Genomic DNA, 21463 nt, shown 5'->3' on the forward strand with positions numbered 1-21463 from the left:
GTTGGGGAATACTCTTCTAGCTTGGAGAGAGGAAACAGTCTTGTTTGTTGTGTTGCTGCTCTCTTACGTACCATCTGTAGGTGTTAGATTAGAGTTTAACATTTGATTTGTAGTAAAATGATTAGTAATTTCTTCAGTTCCTTTTATCCTCACTTTGTGAGGAGGGAATGGGGAAGGAATAGAAAGGAGTGAAGGACTTGCAGGCGTCCAGGGGAAGTTTTGTATAGTATGAACCATGTCCTCCTTGGCACAAGGATGGTAACCTTTTCCTTGCTGTTCTGGGAGCAGAAGATGAGGAAGAAACAACATGTTGCTGATGAATACAAGCGGTTCGTAGTGTTTCCTATGTGTTGAGTGAATCTGTGCTGCCTTGCACTGTGTGGTGTTTTGTGGCCAGCTGAAAGCCCGACAGCTCACACTTCCCAGGACTGCGCTGTGTGAAAGGAAAAAACAGAGAGAAACATACTGACAATATGGGGAAAAGGGCTCGTTTTTTACTTGTCAAACTGATTTCCTACCGTTGGGTAAGAGCCTCCATACTGACGGAAGGGGCAGCAGCAGGCGGCTGATAGTAACTGCTGCCATGGACGGGGTTGGTGGCAGGTAATGGAGCTCCTCCAAGCAAGGTGGTTCAGGAGGTCTTTGTAAGCAGCACTTTCTGCTGTCTGTTCTATGCAAACCGATGCACTAATGGTTTGAGGCCATCTTGTGTTCATGGGGTAAAATCTAATCTGTGTGTAGGCGGCGAGGCTGCCAAGCAAATAGAAAGAAAGAAGCTAAAAACTAACCCGGCTGGTAACTGGAATACAGCTGGATTTCCTAAAGAAATGTCCGTGTGAGCATGCTGACAAGCTCTGTGAATATCTGAAAATTGTGGAAACTTTTTTTTTTTAATCTAAGGGAGTTGGAAACTTTTTTCCTTCCAAATATCTGCTCCCAGAATGGACTCTAGAAGATAGTTCCCACCCTGGTGGTGGTAGTGTTTTACTTGGCAGGAGGATGTAGTAGCGACTTGAAAAATAGCCTGGAAAAGCTGATTTATGGTATAGGATTTTTCCAAGTATAAAGTTTTGTCCCTATAACTCATCAATTACAACTTGACGCCAGTTGTTCCATTGTTTCAAGAGCAAAAAAGAAGCGATACAACTGATCTCTTTCACACCAGACCTCCCAGAATAAATACAGCAGAAATGCACAAAGCCCTGTTACACAGGGTGGGGGACCAGCTAAACCTTCACTGCCAAACCCATTAACTGTCTCTAACCCAAACCTCTTCAATCATGCATTTAATGTTCAGCTGATGGAAGCTATAGATACATCTCGAGTGCCTTCTAAAGGCTCTGCTTGGTAGGTCTGGTCACTCTTTATCTGCCAAGTAACAGCAACACAGGTAGCCTGAAGGATGCAGTGAGCCAGCGTGTCACCTGAGACACCCAGAGCTGAGGCTGGGGCTGTAGCTTCGTGATGCTTCTGATGCCCATATGCGCAGCCTTTAGCAATGTGCTTAATTCCACCAGCTTTTGGAATTTGTCAGACTCTGACCAGTGCAGATTTCCTAGCACGTTACCACTGACCTCCATTTGCAGCTTTGCATCCCTTACTTGGCAATTGCTCAGTTAATTGATTGATTACTCCGTTAATTGATTGATGCTTAGGAAGATAGCATGGCAGTCCTGAAGTGGGTTAATGCTGCTGTTCCCACTTGGTGGTGACAACAAGTGTGCTTTTTGGTTTGTTTTGGTTTTTTTTTTTTTTTGTTTGATTGCAACTCTACTATTTTTCCATAAACAGTAAGATAGAAGTGCTGTTACCCTCGCTCTCGTTTTTCCCATGGATGCTTTTTCTCCAGTGTACCTTCTCAAACTCTGAGTCGGTAGCTTCTGGCACTATGTTCACTTGTGCTCCCAGTCAGAGAGTTCAGCCAGGAGTTGAGATTATTGCTAAATACCCAGGCCTTCCTGGGGTATGGTTTCAGAGAGGAATCTGATCTATGCATTGCTTTGCATTCATTTACAAGAGTCTGCTTGCTCTTTCACCTTCTGAGGATAAAAGTCCCTGTTGTGCAGATACTAAAGCCAGCTCCCTGAAGTGCTGCTCTGAGGAAACGTGAGGGACTAGGCCCACTTTTTTGTAGCACAGGAATGTTTCTTTTCCATACTTTTCTCTATATCACGTCATTGTGACTTTTACCTTACTCTTTAAAAACACTCTTTTCCCTCTGCGTCTGTTTGTGGAATGAGACCTGGTTGCTCCCCGAGGATTTGGATTAATATATCTCCTTGGACTGGGGTGACTCGTCATAGTTTTTAAGAAGGTTTATTTAAGTTGTAGTTTGGGGTTTTGTTTGGTTTAGATTTTGTTTTGTTGCTACTTGGGGGTTTTCAAATCCTCCCTCTTAACATTTTTGGGGGCTTTTAAAAAGCCTGCTGTTCTCACCAGCCTTGACCTCGGTGCGTGCAGCACAGGTGGGTTCTGGAAGCCGTTCCCAGCCTTTTGAGCAGTGCTTCATGTAAGACGGAGCTGTCTGGCTCCAGCTCCCCACAGAGACAAGCAGCGTGACTCACCCAGAGCCCGGAAAGTGCTGGGTAGAGCAGCAGCTCTCCACAGGGAAAGGTTTTTCATCCTGAAATCCGGGGCAGCCGTGGAGCGACTGCAGGAGCTCCCGGACCTGCTGGTTGAACACCGACACGCATCTCGGTGCGCTCCAAGGAGAGGCTCTGCAGGCTTGCGCTCTCTGCCCACCTCTCCGCTGCCAAAAAGAGCCGTGAACCTGTGGGCTAACTTCAACCCGATGTGAAAGAGGGTAAAGTTTCAAAGATGGCCAGTCTCCTGCAGCTCTTACGAAGCAGAGAAGGTTGCAGGAGGCAGCTGTTGTGTGTCTGTTCGGAGGCAGCGGCGGCTGCCAGCTGGCATGCCACGGCTCTGCCCTCGCTGCAGAATGTGCTGCTGCTGCTTGCTTGCTGCACCACCGTCCAACTGGGCTCATTGGTGTGACTGGTTAGTGGGCCAGGGCAGCAGTGTGGGGAACACCTCGTTCCTCTCCTGTGCAGAGCTGGAGCTGGTGTTGGGCTGTACGGGGGCAATATTCATTGTTTTGAAAATGCAAGTGGTTCCCAGAGTGCTGTAAAGCCCACCTGAGTACATACAAGGATAAATAAAAGTAACTAAACCAGAATAATTTGCTCAAAATACGTGAAGCACCAAAATCCCAGCATGTTGTTGCACAGTCAGAAAGAGTTTGTCTAAACTTGACTGCAAATGCTTTGTTGTTAGGAGATGGAAATACATTTACTGCTGTAGTTTTTATTGCTTGCTCTGTTAGCCGTAATGCAGGCACTTGTTACACATTCTGCTTCAAAACATGAGACAGAACAGCTCAAAAGCTTGCAGAGGTGGAAAAGACAATTGTGCAGCTGTGTACTGTTTCCCTGAAATAGTCCTCCAAAGGCTGACTGCTCTTGTGTTTTGGAGGTTCTGATGACTTCATTTCTAACAGTAAAAACCTAAAGGATGTTTAACTGCCTTGTTGTGATGCCGTCGTGCTTTTAAAGAACACTTACCATCTCACTGCTCTGTTTTGAGGTGGGGTTTCAGCAGCATTGTCTGTACTCCAGGTATTTCCAGAGGAACACGCCGCACTAGGTGTTCTTCACAAGCATAAACCATCTTCACATTGAGACAATTTTGCCCCTGCGAAGGGATGGAAGAAGGAAAGTTGGCTGTGCCCTCCTGGGGCTGAGGTGGCAGGAGCTGTGCCGACTGCGCCTGCTGTGCTGAGCTGTGCTAGGCGGTCTGCTGAGTTTTGCAGAAGCTGTTTGAAGGAGGAGAGGAGAATCACCTGAAATTAGGTCATGGAAAATCCTGTAAGGAAAGTGGTGAGCGGGAGCACGCAGTCACCAGTTAGTGCATTCTCTGTGCAGTGAGTGCCTGCGGGATTTTCTGTGCCTCCTGCACAGAGGTGTTGGCCATCACTGGTGGCTCACTCTCAGAAGCTGGTGTGAAACTGGGTGCTGGTGTAAAGGGGGTTTTGTCTAAAAGGCAACAACTGATTTTCCTTTGGCAGGGTAATATTGAATGTGTTAGGGCAAACCTGTAGTTTTATATTATTTAGGAAAACAAACCTTTCTTGATGGCTAAAGAATGCATGCCAGAGTCCTTACCTTTTAAAGCATGGATAAAAGACTTAAGGAGAAATAAGCAGATAAAAATGAAGATGAAGTCTCAAGATGAATGTGTGTTTATTTCAAGAAATGGGAAAAAAACTTAAGTGCTTTTGCATCTGAAATGTTCTTTACTGTTTCTATACATGTATTAAAGTATATATTTTCAGCCAGATTCTCCTAGCACAACGTTGGGATCCTGTGTTTCACTGACAAGTAGGCAGTCAGCTGTGAATTATCCCACATACACTGCAGTTCTGACCAGTGGCGGCGTCAAAATTAATCTTAAGCTCTTTATGGGAGATTTTTACTTTCTGCAGCTGTAGCGTATATTTTTGCTACGATGCTTTTTGGTTTTATCAGTTAGAATTTGCAAGCTGAGTATTTCTGGCCGTCCTTGGGTTTTTTTCCAGCATTTCTCACACAAGCCTGCCGTGAAGATCTGCTGCTGGTGCAAATGCCATGGAAAATGTCCATGTTGCTGTGGGTCCCCATCCGTGTGCATTAATGTCACTCACCCTCCTGCTGGCACACTTCTAGCAGAAACACAGGCGCAGCAGTGTGCAGATAACCTTTGTGGCACCGCTCCTTCTGACAGCGCTTGCTTCTGAGGATGGCCGTGTTCACGGGACGTGGAGACGCCTCTCTGTGACTGTGAATTTGCTTTTATTCAGTTGAGGCAAGAAAGAAGGAAATTGTTAGTGATTCTTTTTTTTTATAAGAAGCAGCTCACTTCTCTTGAATCCAGACTTCAGTTTCTTTGCTCTTTCCAGTGCAAGTCCCAGCTGTGTGCCAGGGGGTGGCAGGTTAATTAGCAGAAAATGCCGTTAGTGCCAACATAAGCTGATGGTTGACTGCCTGTAAGGTTAAGACCTTTTTTTTTTTTTTATTTCTCTTTCAGGATTTATTATTTGCTGTTGGTGGATGATTTGACTTGGTTTGTATAGCTGCCCACCATAACCAAAGTTTCCAGCTCATATAGTACTTTCTGGAAAATCAAAATTTCCTGTTCTTTTCCCCCTTGTCTGCATTCTGTCCTTGCTGGCAGCTGCCCTGGCCCTAACGAAGTTGTGAAACTTGACATCAGAGAAGCTGAAGGCTGGAAGTTAGCACACAGGATTTATGAAGGATTTCTTGAATATAGGGTGGAAGCCTCATTCCAGACCATGCACCTGACTTGCAGCAACCCTGGCTGGTCTGATGGCTGGCGTATTGGCTCCAGCGTGAAAACCGCGTGGATGAAAAGCAAAGAGCAAACTTTTTGAAAGATCGTGTTCTGCTAAGCAAAAGCAGTCTGGTTACAGCATGTGCAGCAGGTGTAAGCGGTAGCATTTTGCAGCAGATTGTTTATATGGGGTGTGTTTCATACTGTATGAAGTGGACATGCTGCTGTTAATACTTGGGGGTTTTGTCTCAGTATGGAGAGAAGTTGTATGCTGCCCAGGTGATTTCAGCGTTGCTCTTACTCTTTTTGAGTCTTGTGCACTCGTGTTTCTCCAGTCTCTGTGTATCAGTTATCTGTTACAGGATTGTATGTGACTTGTCTCAGCAAATTACTTAAATAGCATTTGTTAGGACATTTGGAGTGGATCACACTCCTCTAATCTCTTCTCTTTGTTCTTTCAGATTTTGGGTTCAGTAACATCTTCACACCTGGTCAGCTGCTCAAAACCTGGTGTGGGAGTCCTCCCTATGCTGCTCCAGAGCTCTTTGAAGGAAAGGAATACGATGGGCCAAAGGTTGACATTTGGGTATGGGATGAACCTCTTTCTCCTTTGCTTTGATCTAATTTCTGCTCTGTGTTTGGCTTTGATTCCTGAATGTGTAGTAGGTGTCTTGGAGAAAAGCCTCTGATACGGCAAAAAAATGTTTTTTGAAGAAATGCTTGTAAAATTTTATTCTGGCTACTGTGTCATGTGTTTTCTTTATTGGGAAGCATGGTGCCAAAAATATTAGTTGCCCAGAAATGCGTTTTAATTTAGTTTCCCAAAAATATGGTTCGCTTCAGTGCTGTTGGATGGCAGAGTACCTGCTGTGGTAGGGCTTGATCTGGCAGAGCTGAAAGAGGAAACTTCAAGTTTTGCTCTATGAGGTTTTCGCAGAGAGCGCATTGGCGCTGAGACCTGGGACAGTCTCCTCCATGGCACGAGCTCCGTGACACAAAGCCGCTATTCAATAGTGGCTTGGCTGCCTGCTGTCCTGCCTCTCCTCCTTGCGGGGCTCCCCGAGCTCTGCCAGCCAGGCTGGGTGAGTGGGGAGGAAGGGTCATAGCTGGGTTTGAAACGGCACGGCCGTTACGGTGGCATTTTGTCAGCTGAAGCTGTTTGGTGTGGCTGTGCAGGTGGCCAGAGCCTCCTGCTGTGGGGCTGCCTCAGGCAGGCTGGAGCTGTAGGCTTCTTCTAACTGTTGGCTTCTGAGGCTCCAGAGAAAAGTCTAAATGGAGCTTGAAGTTTGAAGGAGGATTTAGGCTGGCCTGTGACTGAGATGTCCACAAGGTCTGCTCCGAAAGGACTTGCTTTTTCTTCCTTATTATTCTTTTATTCTATTTAAACAACATTTACTGCGATTAACTGCAGTCTCCTGGTCTTTCCCTCTAACACTGCTGACGTGACCTTTGTTTTGGACACAGAGTCTCGGTGTGGTGCTGTACGTGCTGGTCTGCGGCGCTCTGCCCTTCGACGGGAGCACGCTGCAGAACCTGCGAGCGAGGGTGCTCAGTGGGAAATTTCGCATTCCATTTTTCATGTCCACAGGTAAGGGGCGCGTGCGCCTGCAGCGCTGAGCAGACGCTGGTCACATCTTTGCTTACAGATTATTTGGAGCACTTCAATTATAGTAGGCCAGCTGATTTATATGCCAGCTAAGTGGTATGCCGGGAAGCTTATCCGTTGGATGGTGGTTTGTAACATAAGTTAAAATGAGTTCTGAATCTAGAATTTAGAAACGGAAATACTTTTATGTAAAATCTCAGCTTTCATGTATATAACTGTGCAAACTATAGCAAAATGTTAGCAAAGATATACTCTTTCTAAATTCTGAAGATGCAAAAGCTAAGAACGAAATAGTGATGTAGGAATGTAGAGGCTGTCGTATACCTTTTTTAGACAAGAAGCTTTTTACAGCGTTGTGGCACATGAATTTCCAGCAGTAGCCCCATCGGAGATGAATGTCCATGTCCTGTTCCTGCAAAAATGCTTCCGAATACTGTAGCAATAAGTCCCATTTTTGTAAAGTGTGATTAATTCTCAGATAAAACCAACTTCACTTAAGAACGAGTCATATGTACGTTCTTGGTTGGCTGCTGTCAGATTAAGGAATAATTTTGCATGGACTGCATGGAGTTTCCCAGCTGAAAACTTCTTTGCCTGCCACCTTACTTGGGGAAGAGGTTCTCTTCGTGCAGAAAATGCTTGCTAAAACGTGTGGTGTTTTTAAAGCACACTTAGATCCCTCCCCAAATGAGGGAGAGCCTCAGTCCCCCATGGTGATAGCGCACACGTATTACGATGGAGAAATCGTTCACAGTGAGCTGTTGCCCAGTGGTGAATGTTGAGAGGATACTTTGCTCTTCAACCCCAAAAAGCCGGTGGTGTCCCCTGGCCAGCGCCAAGGCGAGGAGGGACGGGGTGACAGCATGCCACCTAGGGGCTCCAGCAAACAGCACAGCGGCCCGCTGCCCGGGTGGCTTCCTTCCTTCCTGGCATGGGGAAATCAAACGTCTGCAGCAAAGTGGCATGTCGGGGACTGGACGGCTGCAAAATGCAGAAGGAGAAGCAATGTTTCTGCTCTGTATGACTTCCCACAGAGAATTGTGAGGCTTTGAAAGAAAAAAAAGCGCTTTTGCCTTCGCAACGCGAGGCTGCCTCCTGCAGAAGTCGCGTCCCTCTCTGCGGGTTACCCAGCCTCCCTCTTCCCTTGCAGAATGTGAACATCTGATCCGCCACATGCTGGTCTTGGACCCAAGCAAGCGGCTCTCCATGGAGCAGATCTGCAAACACAAGTGGATGAAGCTTGGGGAGGCTGATGCGGAGTTTGACAGGGTGAGAAGCAGGAGTGAGCTGGTGTGCGAGTGGGGTCTGCCCGGTGCCTGCCAGGCTGCAGACGGGCTCCTAGCATGTAGTGGTGCCATCTTCATTTCAGCTCGTTGAGAACTCTCGTTCCAAGTGCTGGTGTGTTGCCTTTCTGCTTTGTGTCTCCTGGCCTTGCTTTCCACATCGCTCCTCATCTGTATATATTTTTGTATCTTTGCCCTTGGCGTTGAGAGCCTAAGGCACTAGATTTTGAATTGGTGGGCCATCAGCCTTCAAAGCTCATGCCAGCTTGCAGCCCGAGCCTGGTGCATTGGTTCTTCAGAGCGCTATGACTCATCCGTGTGCCTTTGGGAATGTCAGTGCTGAAGTCTGTGTCTGTGCTCTTACAGCTGATAGCAGAGTGTCAGCACCTGAAGACCGAGAGGCAGATGGAGCCGCTGAACGAGGATGTGTTGCTGGCAATGGCGGACATGGGGCTGGACAAGGAACGCACAATTCAGGTAAGACGCCACAAGCTGACAGTTGTGACCTGCCTGTTCCCACTGGCGATCAAATGGCCATGTTTGTTGCTTATCACCTTTGGTAACAGAGCAACCTCAGCACAGTATGAAGCATACTTTATTGCTTGACAAGAAGAACTGACCGGGTTTTTACTTTTCTTCTTTTAGTCATTAAGAGCCGATGCTTATGATCACTACAGTGCAATCTACAGCCTGCTCTGCGACCGTCTGAAGAGACACAAGAATCTGCGCATCGCAGCGTCTCCAAGTATACCACGGACCATGACCTTCCCCACTTCTACTAACCTCCAGGTAGATGCCCTGCTTGGGCAGTGTTCTGCCAGCCCTGGAAGGCCAGCCAGACCCTTACCTGCTGGACTCAGACTTGCTTAAGGGTGTCCTCATCCTAGCAGGAGCACCAAAATGTTCCTCATCCGAGAACTTGGTGTGTGTTTAGGGTGCCATAATCCTGAGATTAGGAAGGCTTTGTTCACTCGCTGTGGGTTTGCGAATACCCTTCGGACAAAGTCTTCTGCTAGCTTGGTGACAGAGGAGAAGGCAGTGTGAGGGTCACTGGTTGGGAGCTAGAGTTTACAGACCAGGACTGCTGTGTGATGCTGCTTCCTCAATTTGTGCTGCTGACCAAGAAATTAGTATTTGCTTTAAAAGAGTCCAGGTCATAAGGGAAGCAGAAGAGATGCTGACCCTGCCTGAGTGGGAGGGAGGAGGGGAAATGAGGCAACCCCTTGAGAATTAAGAATAAACTGATATTCACTGGCTCTAGGGTAACCTCCCTGTTCCCCAGTGCTTAGGTCTGTGCACTGGTATTAGTCCAGCAGTGTTTGTAAAGGGCTTGTAAGAGATGCTAGCTTCATGTCGTCCGATTTTGATCTCTCTGCTTAGCAGACAGAACAGACAGGCAATACCATGAGCATCAATGTGCCACAAGTCCAGCTCATCAACCCTGAAAACCAAATTGTGGAGGTGAGGTACACCCCTTGATGACCCCTGCAAGTTCTTTTCCCAGGCTTGGGTTGAAGCCTTTTCCTTGATCCTCACTTATTTCAACATTTCCAATGTCTTGCCTGCCCAGACTGACGGAACAATGAACTTGGACAGTGATGAAGGGGAAGAGCCATCACCTGAAGCTCTGGTTCGTTACCTCTCTATGAGAAGGCACACGGTTGGAGTAGCTGACCCACGGTTAGTGCTGGACTCTAACTTCCTGAGGGAGGATTAAGGGAACCTGAAGATTTACTCTTAGCGTATGACTTTGGTCCTTCTGAGATGTGATTTATTAAATTGTGCTACATTGGCAGATAACGGGCTGATGCCTTAAGGGCACTCTGGGCTCTGTTGTATGTAAGAGTTGACACCTTTTGGACTGGCAACGGTCTCCAGTTTCTGGGCTGGCAAATACACTTCACAGTGTGCCCCTCAGTCCCGCTTCACTCTAGCCAGGCCAAGTGGTGATGAGTGCACGTATGTGTGTCGTAGCTGGTATCCAGAACTTTGGTTTCCTGCTCCTGCTGTGAGTGGCTTGGAGTTATTTCTGCAAACTTGATTTTTGCTAGATGGAGAAGGAAATATAAGGTGTCTCTTTAGCAAAAGTGTTCTTTTAAATGTCCTAGCCCCATTGCGCAAGTTGGTTAGTATTTCAGCTGAGGGTGAGGATGAGATGCTTTCCTCCTCTTCTTCCTGGTGAGCTCTGTGTAAGCTGTAGTGTCATTCACTGGTGTGCAAGCCAGTTTCTCACCTAAGCTGTGCTGCTGTCATGTCCTAGAGGAAGTTTTCGTGATAAATACAATCTATGTTAATGCAAAGAGCTAGTTCTGGTAAATCTCAACTTGGAGGGGAAAAAGGGACAAATAAAACCCAAAGAGCAGCTTGGCTGTTCTCTGTGACCATTTTCCACAGCAATAAGAAGCCTTTTTGTGAAGGGAAGCTGAGTGCACTGGACCTGTGGGTGGTTCTCTGCACATCGTGCTAATTCACCTGCCTATAAATGTGATTGCACAGGACGGAAGTCATGGAAGACCTGCAGAAGCTCCTGCCTGGCTTCCCCCGTGTCACTCCTCAGGCTCCATTCCTGCAGGTGACCCCGAATGTGAACTTCATGCACAATGTGCTGCCTAGGCAGAACCTGCAGCCCACGGGTCAGCTGGAGTACAAGGTACTGACCAATGCACATGTTCCCTGCTGTGGTCCGTGCTCCAGCAGCACGGGGGGGGTGTGTTCGTGCTTGCACTTGCTCACTCTATTTGCCAGTTCCTTGGTCTCCATAAGATTCAAGATGTATCTTCTTGCTGTCCTTTTAGGTATGATTCTAGTGGGTTCCTTAAATAGCTGAAGAATGAAAAACCACTGCACTATGAAATTAATTAATGGGCTGGGTAGAAATAGGACTGCACTTGCCTGGCTTTGGAGCTGCAGGTTGCAGCCTGTCTGGCAACTAAAGCACAGCGCAGGGAAATGGAGAGTTAAACACTACTGACGCTGCCCCTCTCTGCCCCACGTCAGCTCTGAGGTGTTGGTGCTATTCCTTAATCTCTCCTGAAGCCCAGGCTTGTCTTCTCTCATGCCTGCGTGTCTGGGTTTGTGACCTTGAAGCTGCCGTACAGGTTGATAACAGCACTGTCTGTGCTTCCCAGGAGCAGTCGCTGCTGCAGCCCCCCACCCTGCAGCTGCTGAATGGCATGGGTCCTCTGGGGCGGAGAGCATCAGATGGCGGAGCCAACATCCAGTTACACGCACAGCAACTGTTGAAACGTCCTCGAGGTCCATCTCCGCTCGTCACTATGACGCCAGTAAGTAGCAGAAGGAGAGAAGAGAATTGGTGGTGTGCTTATAAATATCTTCTCCCCCTGGCAGAGGCGACTGCCTCCAGGTCATAGCAGACAGAATAGCAGGCTCAGTCTGTAGCACTCTGGAAGCACTGCAGGGAGTGTGCCCGCTTGCTTCTGAAGGTTCCCCACTCTGGAGCAGCAAGGTACTCTCTCCCTTTGTGGGAGAGTTGCTGTGCTCTCCTGTAGCCAGCAGCTGAGCTGGTATTCTCTGGAATTGACACGGTGTTTGTGAACTATTTTTTTAACAGCTGCTTTTCTTCTCCTTTGCTGTTCTAATAGAGAAAACCGTGCATTAATGCACATACTTTCATCCTTGGGGCACTTATATTAATGAATTTTACTGGTAGCACCAAAAGAAGCAGCAGCCTTGTAACAGGCAGTTTTGATTGGGGAAAGAATGCTGGAAAGGTTTCTTGGCTGAGTGTCCTTGGTGCTGCAGGAGACTGGACATATATCCTTGTGAAAGCTTGTTTAGGAAGGTCAGGTGTCTGCTGCATGGATGGGACCATGCTGACTGCTTTCTGGAACCCATGGCCTCTCTTATCTCTGCAGGCTGTCCCAGCTGTCACCCCTGTGGACGAGGAGAGCTCCGATGGGGAGCCAGATCAGGAAGCTGTGCAGAGGTAACTCCCAGTCTGTTCACATTTGCCCTTACTACCTCCAAGAGGCTCACCCTGTGGTGTTCCGCAGCTGAATTAAAACAAGCACAACCTCATCACAGGCAACAAAGTTGATTACAGCGAAGGCTCAACATTTCTCTTGTTGTTGTGGGTGTTGAGTACTGTAGGCAGTTACGCCTCTGACGCTGCTAGGTGCTTACAAAGCTGGATTCCCCCTGAAATGATCAGCTAATTGAGCAGTAGGTTCTCCAGAAACTCTGAAACTGCTAAATTTCTTTGCTTAGTGTGCACCAGCATGCAATACACACTAACCTGCAAAATGAGTGCTAAGTGATTCACCCCTCCCTGCTGAGTGATGGAGATTAGGAAGATCTCATCTGTGGCCTTGGGTGTCAATGCAGCTTTTGTATCAAGACATGCAGTAAACATCCAACTCTGATGCCTTAAACAAAGTGAGCTTGCTGGAAATACAGCTACCTCTAGTTTCCGATTTCAGCAATAGGCCTTAAAATAGTCTGCTCCAATAAGGAAAGGATCATTAGATATCGGGCTGGAAACTTCCATCCTCTTTGTCTGCTCCAAACACATACTAGGAGGCGGGTGGAATATGCTTGTACTTTCTCAATCCATGAAAACACTAACCATGTCCTTGCTAACATTTTCTTAGTAGCTTCTGCATAGTTTCTTCTCTGCTAACCAGCTGGTGCACTACATGTGGTGGGTGTGGTTGTGGAGTGCTCCTACTTCCTACCTCAAACTTGAAAAGTTTTCTGGATTACCCCCAACCCCGGGTTGTACGGGCTACCACCTCGAGTAAGGTAGTGTTTCCTCAGGGGCTGTGCTCAGGAGAAGGGTTCAAACTGGGAGTTGGTGGCAGGCAGAGAAACGCTGGGCAGAAGTCGTACTCCAGAGCCTTCGCCAGCTCTTCTCCTTTCAGTGCTCCAGAGGGAAGGGGGATTTGAACGGTGGGTGTGTGCAGTGACAGATTGTGCAGAGTGTGCGCTGAGGCTCCTTTTGCCTACCTGAGCTTAGAAGAAAGTCAAAGCTGGTACAAATGGAAGAACTCACTTCCAGCCCTACCTGAGTTGGCACAGAGCACGTCTTGTGTTTTCTTAATTCTTCACCACCCTCACCTTTGTGAGAGTGAGGACAGTATTTTCTGTCATGAGCTGCTGTTCATCCACCGAGCCACAATACGGGGAAGGTACGTGCTCGTGACCTGCCCCAGCTGCAAGGCAGCATCATGAAAGAAATGAGACCGAGTCACAGTACTGAGCAGACGAAGAGCATGCACACCAGGCACTGTGGGCCGCATTCAGGCCCTGTTAAGCTGCTGTACCCTAACTGTGTGCTGTCTTCCCTAGCAGGACTCGGGAACACGGACTCTGTACACAACTGTACACAAATGCACTGCCCAGACAGCTATTAAAAGCTGTAATTTAGGGCCCATAATGTCCACCTGACATTATGTCCAAGACTGGTAGACAGTCTTTCTGATTGCAAATCTGATTCTTGGCAAGGGCATCCCCTTGCCCGTGGACATCTTACCTGGACAGATTTGTACCTCTCCTATTCTAAAACCTAAGGTTTCAGTCAAGTCTCTTAAGTTAATGCGTAAGCTCAGCTGGAAACCTTTGGAAACCCCCCTGCAGTATTTTGTAGGTTGCAAGCCACTGCAACGTTCAGATCCTGCTGAAAGGCAGGTCTCCTTGGACCCAGAGGTCACTTGGCTGCTCTCGGCAGTGCTGCCCTTAGTCCTCTCGTACCACACGTTCTTCTTCCACCAGATGGCCCAGAAAAAGCCCCGTCCAGGTTGTGTGTTAACTTGCTCTCCACCCCCTTATGTTGCAACATGTCAGCAGTCATCAGAGGGGAAGGGTAAATAGCATTAACATCAGGGACAGATGCAAATATTTAGCTTCTCAGAACACTGCTCCGGATGCTCTGTATGCAGCCACCAGTGAGCAGTTTTTGCCCTCCTTAATCTGACCTTGAAAAGAGAGCATAATCTTTTCTCTGTTCAGGGAACAGTCGCATCTCCTTTGAGCTTTGGGAAACTTTCTTCCACCCAGAATGCTGTTATAGCTCATGATTGTTTTGTTCCCTGGAGGTTTGAAATAAAATGATCTTAGCAAACCACAACTGTAAAGCTCTTTGGGAAACTTTCCCTGTCTGCATCAGATGATTCTTAAACAGCTAATGGCACAGACTTTGGCAAGTTACCACAAGGCTAAGCACTTTTCATTCTGTTAACTTGCTGTCTTCTGCTTAAGTGGCTTCAGCAGCTAGCAGAGAGAGCCCGGGTTTGGAGAAGGCAACAACTTTATTGCTTGCTGCTCTTCTGTGCTTTGCCAGTTGAAGTTGCAGGGAGCCTTAGTAGAGGAAAAGAGCAAAGGTGAGAATTCCCTGTTAGTTCCCTGGTGTTGCTGTCCAAGTGATCTCTGTCACAGTTACCACAGCCACCCCGTCACTGGTTCACAAGAGTAGAAATAGTTGCGTTCGTAGGTGGGCATTCATCCCACCTGGCCTTGAGTGGGTGAAGTGCTAGCTCCCCTGCTGTCACAAGCCAGGGCATCCTGGGTAGGTGCTTCATTTGTTATCTCTTCTGGCCCTGTGCCCCCAGCTGCTCTGAGCATTGCTGCAGCCAGTAGCTAGCAGCTCAGGGCAGCGGCCGTCAGAGCTGTGTGGCCCTTTGTCACATCCTTGCCAAAGCAGAGGCTCCGAGTTCAGCCCTGCACGCTCCCCCCCGTCTTTAGAGGGTTTGCAGAAGGACTGCAGTCTCCTAGTTGGGATGCAGAGGATGCTTTGGTTTAAGCTGCTGTCCCTGGGCTCTGGTTTAAGAGGGGGGCTCAGCCTTAGTGCTGGTGGCACTGGCCCCAGAGGAAGGGACCCTCTTGCCGCTCCATTTCTCATGCTGATTTTGCCCGGTGAATCGCTGGGTGATTCCCAGCTCCCTGGAGAATGGAGCAGGGACTAGATGGCGCACTTGGGCTGGGCTGGGCACCAGCCCTTTCTCAGCAGAGCCCTTCTCATGTTCCTCGGACAACCGGAGGCTCTACCCACCCGTAACCTCGGGTGGGGTGGCCCTCGTGCCCCCTTCCCCTGCTGACATGCTGGCTGCTGCTCACAGCTAGACGCAGGGCATCCTGGTGTAGGTCTGACATGCAGAGGCCATCCTGCAAGGGGGCAGCTGAGCAGCCGCTCTGCTCTGCGCCTGTTCTCCAGCCGGCTCTTGCTAGGATTATCTGTGACTCGTCTTTTGGCTCCGTGCATGCAGCAGGCTTCCCCACGGCTCAGTGGGGCCTTGGGAGAGGGAGGCAGACCTGCTGTAGTGGAGTAAGTCCACACTGAGGGCAGGTAGTCACCTGGGTATTCCCAAAGGGATATACCAGCATTCCCCTTGAGAAGAAACATGGCTTTCCTGCTGCGAATAGGAAGTGGCTGCTCTTTCCTTCTGAGGCTGGTGGTAGCACACAAGCAGCTGAAACTACGCTTGTCCCTTAAGCCCTGAAAACCCAGTGATGTGATGGGCACGGGCAGTGTGTCCGTGGTGTGTTTCTCCCTGGTTGGTTCTGAGCACTGCAGCCAGCGTTCTTCCCTCCCATTTACTCTGGATTTTCTAACACTCCCTGTTTTTGGAGTACTCCCATCAGTCTCTTATAAAATGTGCTCCTGCTTGTTGCAGATACTTGGCAAATAGGTCAAAAAGGCACACTCTGGCAATGACCAACCCTACAGCTGAAATCCCTCCAGACTTGCAGAGGCAGCTAGGACAGCAGTCCTTCCGACCCCGGGCTTGGGCTCCACACCTGGTACCCGATCAGCACCGGTGAGTAATGGCACCGGCCGTTCGGGCAGCTTTGCGCCAGGAAACCTGCTCAGATGTCGTCTGGAATGGAGCACTGAGGACATCCCGCTTGGCAGGGAGGGGTGAGGAGGAGGAACAAGTACAAAGAGCAGACCCGCAGAGCAGAGGGTGTCTGACCATGATGGGGACACTGGAGTTCTGTGCTGGCGTGGGCTCAGTGCCCACACAGATACAGGCAGCGTGGGGGCAGGAATCAGCTGGCTCTTCCCCTCCAGTCCCGTTTTCATGGCTGAAGATGACTTGCCGGAATGGCTGCCATCGCATAAGGGTTGGGAATAAGCTATTCATTTCAAAGGAAAGCTTTTCTCTGTTGTAGTGGTAGGTGTCAAGTTAGCAGTAGGTAGCAGATTTTCTACAGAATGTTTTCAGAGGCAGATGCAGGCAAAAGACTGCATCAAGAGTCATCTACACCACAGCTTAAAAACCTCACTGTTCTGCACCAGAGTTGTGTGTTTTGACTGCGAAGTCTCTTTGCAAAGCTCCTCAAGAGTCATTTTATTTCTAATCTGAATCCCTGATGGGAGTGATGTGGGGAAAGGAAGCTGGAGTGGGAAGAAGAAAATTGCAACGTCTGGGAAAGAGGGAACCTCTGCAGATTGGATCTAAACACACTCAAAGTGCGTGGGTGGGGCACTCCTGATGGAGAGAGGGGTTAATTTGATGCAGGGTCCTTGCCACAGCAGCAAATGGGGGATGCTAGTGCTGCAGAGGGAGCTTAAAAACCAGTGCTCTGAACCTCTCAGTGCTGAGAGTGCAAACCAATTGCAAACTGCAGTTTGCTGCCTGTTGGTCTCAACTGTTGAGAAAGCAGTCGCCTACCAGGCTAGATTGGTGCTCGTGTTCAGTCTTTCAGCCAGCTCACACTGGCAGGCTTGACAAAGCGCTTTTTATTGTAGCCAGATACCTGCTGAGCTGAGCACTGATGTAATCAGCAGAGACAGGTGAACTCTGAGCAGACTGAGACAGTGCTAGTGCCACGCTGGAACTCCGGAAAACCAAGATAAGCACCTCTGTACCCTGAAGTTAGTCCCTCACAGAGGTGCTTGGGGGATGGGAGGAGCAGGAGGGGAAAGATTTCTAGGGTCACAGCTGGATAGGAGGAGGAGTGCAGCTTGCAAAACAACCAGAATGTGCTGTGTCCTGCTTTAAGGATTGCTTCAAATCATAAAGGTAAGCTGGGTCTCTCATGCACCGCAAGAACTGATTTTTTACACGAGCATTAAAACATGACCTGTAAATACGTTGGTGTCACCTCTGCCTCTTGGCTTTGGAGTCCTGAGGCTGTTGCATCATGAGCAGGGTGGTATCTGCCCATTCCACCCTCTGTGTCGTAACATGCTGTGAGCCTGCCTCGTGTTTTACCTGCAAAATCACAGAAACTTCATCTTACCATGGCCTAAACAGATTGCCCCGTGTTGTGTCCAAGACATGTATGGCACAGAAACCATTAGCAGTCCTGTGTCATCACATAAATAGACCGAAGTTATTGAATGGCAGGTGGGTTTTTATTTTAGCACCTAACAGGTTTTAAGCCATCTTCTTAAGTAGCACGTGGTTTTGGTCATGGGAGCTTAGTAACTGAAAGCAGAACTGAAGTACCACAGTTGTACAAGGCAGGACAGTTGTTCTGCCTTGGCCACGTGGATTTGGGAACCTCAGCATAATTTTATCTGTAGCTTCTGCTTCCCATCACTACAGCAGGAGATCAGATGGATCAGGACAATGGATGGAGTGGCAGCGAAAGGCAGGGGCACAGCACTGTCCTTGGAAGAAAGTTGTGTGTCATCTATAGAAACTAAAGTAGGTCCTAAGGCAGGCCAAGTGACAAGAACTGAACCCAGCATGCTGGAAATGGTCCAGCATCAGTCACCACCTGATAAGGGGAAGCCTCTCCTGGAGAAACCATTTCACTTGGTGAAACAGGCTTCGGGAAAGCCGTGCTCAGAGTAGCCACAGCAGTGACTTGCCTGCGGTAACGTGGTTCAGGGCCACACCAGTGTGCAGCCAGATGGGCTCCTGTCGGGTTTAGTGCCAGGATGTCAGCAGTGCTGTCAAGACCATGTCTCTGTGAGCTTCTCACAGACAAAGGCTGCTGTTGGAGCCTGTACCATGAAGAATACTCCATGTTTGCTGGGTTTTATAGATTGCATTTGCACAGGAACCATTAGTGCAGGCAGAGAAACCTGATTTTCTTTGTTGTAAGACACAGTGACATGTATGGAAAGTTAGCTTTGCTCATGGTAGCACAGGTTGCACCTAATGGCAGGGCAGGAGCTTAGTGCTTGACTTTGATAATGGGGAGCACCAACTCTGGGAGAAAACAGCTCCTGAAAAAAATTTGGCTCCCTCTGATGGTGAAGAGGAAACCTCATTGTGAAGGGAAGGTGCTTGTAGTGCCTTGGGCACGGTTGCCTCCAAGACTGGCTGTGTCTGCTTTTCAAATGTCCCCATTCTGATCACCGAGTGCCAAGCATCCGGGCAGCTGGGAGGCTCTGCCTGTGAAGTGACAGCTTGGTTAATGCATTAGAAAGATTTCCCCTACTGTGCAGAGTTACGTCCCTGCCCTCTTTCTTTTTTTGATTCAGTGCATCTCTAAGCACAGATGCCAGCCCCCCTTCCTCCTCAGAGGCTGCAGAATGCTCAGGCTCCTTTCTCCATGTGCCCCTCCTGTTTTCCACAGGCATCGGTTGTAGTCAGGGGCCCTGGGGAGCTGGAAGGCTCAGGAAGTGGCAGCTGAAGAGGGGGATTTCAGATGTTTATGGTGCTGAATGGTTTCCGTAACCCTTTTCCATCTGAGGGATAGATCCATCTGAGGGATAGATCCATCTGTATGGGTGGACAGTGAGTTGCTGCCCATCTGGAATCTGGTTTCGGGCTGAGTCGTCTCCAGCCTTAAAACACGTTCATCTGCCCAGGCACTGAGGATACTCAGTAATCCTGTTTTCTGTTCATGGTAATGGTGGCACTTCATTTCTTGATCTAAAACATGGTTTATTCTGGGTGAGTGGGCAGGTAGAACTTGGCATGGCTGGTGTATATTACATGTCTCTGCACCAGAGTTTGTTTTTTTGCTGGCATCACTAACCCACTTCCCCATGTGTTCAGTTCTATTTACAAGGACTCAAATACGCTGCACCTCCCCACTGAACGCTTCTCCCCAGTTCGGCGCTTCTCTGATGGTGCTGCCAGCATCCAGGCTTTCAAAGCCCACCTGGAGAAGATGGGCAATAACAGTAGCATCAAACAGCTTCAGCAGGTAAGGGAGGGGTGGGGGTCCTCAAAAGAGCCTCTGCAACGGCTTCTTATTGCCTTAGCCTTGCTGCCTCAGGGGGCAAAGAGTGAAATCTTCACTGCTAATGGCTGAGGACACGCAGTGGTGCCTTTCCCTCTGTATATGTGCAGCAACCCTGCTGAGTGTCCTCTAAACGTATGTTCTGTTTGCCTGCAGGCCAGGAGCCTTGGGGGCTTCCACCCCCCTTTTTCTGGGGAGCAGATCACATGCATTGCCCGTGCGTGGGCTGTTCAGCCTGCCCTCGCAGGTCCCGCCAGCGCTGTCAGGCTGTGGCTGCTGCTCTCCCACACTTTATGTGGCAGTAGAGTTTTGGGGCTGTTCCAGGGTGTCCTGGGAAAAGGGCAGTTCCTACCACCCGAGTTTTGGAGTGTATTGTATGCTCTTCCTGATGCAGCCAGAGCACGTCTTATCAATGGCTTGAGCAGGATCCGGCCCCAGGACAGGACTTTCACCTTGCAACACAGCAGAAATATGAGATGCTCTTTTGACCTTGAAGTTACCATTACTAGAGCTTTGTGTTTGCATTTCTAAGGGAATGTAACGGTACCAGCGCTTGGTGTCACGTGCACTCATTTCTGTTGTCTAAGGCTTGAGCTAGCCATCTTACCACACTGATTCTGTCAAGTTAAATGGATTAGGATTTCTTTACTGGCTTTTTCAGATGGGTAGGCTGCAGAGAGTGCCTTTTTGCACAGCAAGCGTGCCGTGCACGAAAAGGTCACTTACAGGGTGCATCGGATCCATTACAGGAGTGTGAGCAGCTTCAGAAGATGTATGGTGGGCACATGGATGAGAGGACGCTGGAGAAGACACAGCAGCAGCACATGTTGTACCAGCAGGAGCAGCACCATCAGATTCTTCATCAGCAGATTCAGGTACTGGAGCCTGAGCCAGACCTTCTGAAGGCTCAGCTGTGTCTTCCCGCATTGCTGCAGATGCAGCTACTGAGCGGGTCCCAGAGGGGTTGAGGAGGGTACTTTGCTCGGCTTGCTGTAGTGAAAAGCAAGCCTGAAGGACGTCGGCAATGATGTTTGCACAGCTGCTGCGATAGCCAGAGCTGCAGTGAGGGACTGAGAATTTGGTGAATATGTCCTACTTCACCAGTCAGTGTTTTCTAAATTTTCTAGTTGAGACATTATTGATTGCAAACACTTTGTTTTTTCTTCTGGTGCCTGGTTCAGGACTGTATCCGGCCACCCCAGCCGTCTCCACCCTTGCAAGCTCCCTGTGAAAACCAGCCAGCTCTGCTCACTCATCAGCTTCAGAGGTAAAAGAACAGCTTTAGCAAAGCTCTGGGCAATGGGGTTTGCTCTTACTCAAGCCCAGGGATGAGCACTTAGGAGAGTCCAGGGCCGAGCTGGAAGTGTATAAAGTTAGAATAGCATAGCCAGTTCCCAGGTGAATGTGCCTGGTCCTCTTAGCTGGATTCTGTCTGAAGGAATTTTAGAAGCAGAGAAACATGATGCAAAGGCACAAACCTGCTTTCAACAGATGATTGACAGTTCTGCCTTTTGACCAGCTTAAACATGTTATTACCTTCAGTAGCCAATTTCTCTCATGCTTTCTACTCAGAGCTGCTGCTGGGTGTCTCTTACCTGCTCAGGCCTTTGGTTAGGTAATCATCCTTGGCTTCAGCACCCTGACTTGTAGATGAGGTGGGCTGACCTGTGGGAAGGGAGAAAGGAGGGTTTCTCGCTGGCCACAGTGAGTCAGGAGGCGAGCCTGGGCTGTATTATGCCCGGGTTTCTGTTGTAGCCACTGGGCTATGCTTACTACCTGTGTGACTTGGGCAAGTCCAGTGGCTCTCAGAAGAGAAACCAAGCTGTAAAAGAGCTTGGGATCCCAAGCAAGGGCTGTGTGGTGTTTATTTAAAACAAGAGAAACGCAACATTTGGCATCAGCTCTCCCAGTTGAAAAAGGCATCTTAATGAGGAGCAGACATGATGAAAAGGTGCTTGTTTCTCTGTGTAGGTTGCGGATCCAGCCATCCAGCCCGCCCCCGAACCACCCTAATAACCATCTCTTCAGGCAACCAAACAGCAGCCCACCTCCCGTGAGCAGCAGTGTGCTCCAGCCCCACGGTAAGCGCTGACGGTTCACCGAGCCATCTGTGCTCCTCTGGGTGGGCCACTTGGCAGAACCGTAT

General features: G+C 48.9%; 2 protein-coding genes across 7 annotated transcripts in view; both read left to right on the forward strand.

Annotated features, from left to right (window-relative positions):
- Positions 1-21463, forward strand: part of APOA5 (apolipoprotein A5) — a 118398-nt gene that overhangs the window by 76231 nt on the left and 20704 nt on the right. The window lies entirely within an intron of this gene.
- SIK3 (SIK family kinase 3) overlaps positions 1-21463 on the forward strand; it is a 91774-nt gene that overhangs the window by 60518 nt on the left and 9793 nt on the right. For 3 of the 6 annotated variants that reach the window (XR_008735454.1, XR_008735453.1, XM_055728583.1), the window contains exons 5-19: positions 5787-5911; positions 6790-6913; positions 8082-8200; positions 8581-8691; positions 8860-9003; positions 9595-9675; positions 9785-9894; positions 10711-10864; positions 11343-11498; positions 12090-12160; positions 15843-15986; positions 19131-19281; positions 20067-20192; positions 20499-20584; positions 21289-21398. Coding sequence is in view for 4 of the 6 variants with exons in the window: in XM_055728583.1 (XP_055584558.1) it covers positions 5787-5911; positions 6790-6913; positions 8082-8200; positions 8581-8691; positions 8860-9003; positions 9595-9675; positions 9785-9894; positions 10711-10864; positions 11343-11498; positions 12090-12160; positions 15843-15986; positions 19131-19281; positions 20067-20192; positions 20499-20584; positions 21289-21398 (1812 nt within the window). In the remaining 2 variants the exon portion in view is untranslated. The remainder of the gene's footprint in view (positions 1-5786; positions 5912-6789; positions 6914-8081; positions 8201-8580; positions 8692-8859; positions 9004-9594; positions 9676-9784; positions 9895-10710; positions 10865-11342; positions 11499-12089; positions 12161-15842; positions 15987-19130; positions 19282-20066; positions 20193-20498; positions 20585-21288; positions 21399-21463) is intronic. The other 3 variants (XM_055728584.1, XM_055728585.1, XM_055728586.1) reach the window with 3 other exon arrangements.

The sequence above is a fragment of the Falco cherrug genome, chromosome 17 (genome assembly GCF_023634085.1).
Source record: "Falco cherrug isolate bFalChe1 chromosome 17, bFalChe1.pri, whole genome shotgun sequence".
Lineage (NCBI taxonomy): Eukaryota > Metazoa > Chordata > Aves > Falconiformes > Falconidae > Falco > Falco cherrug.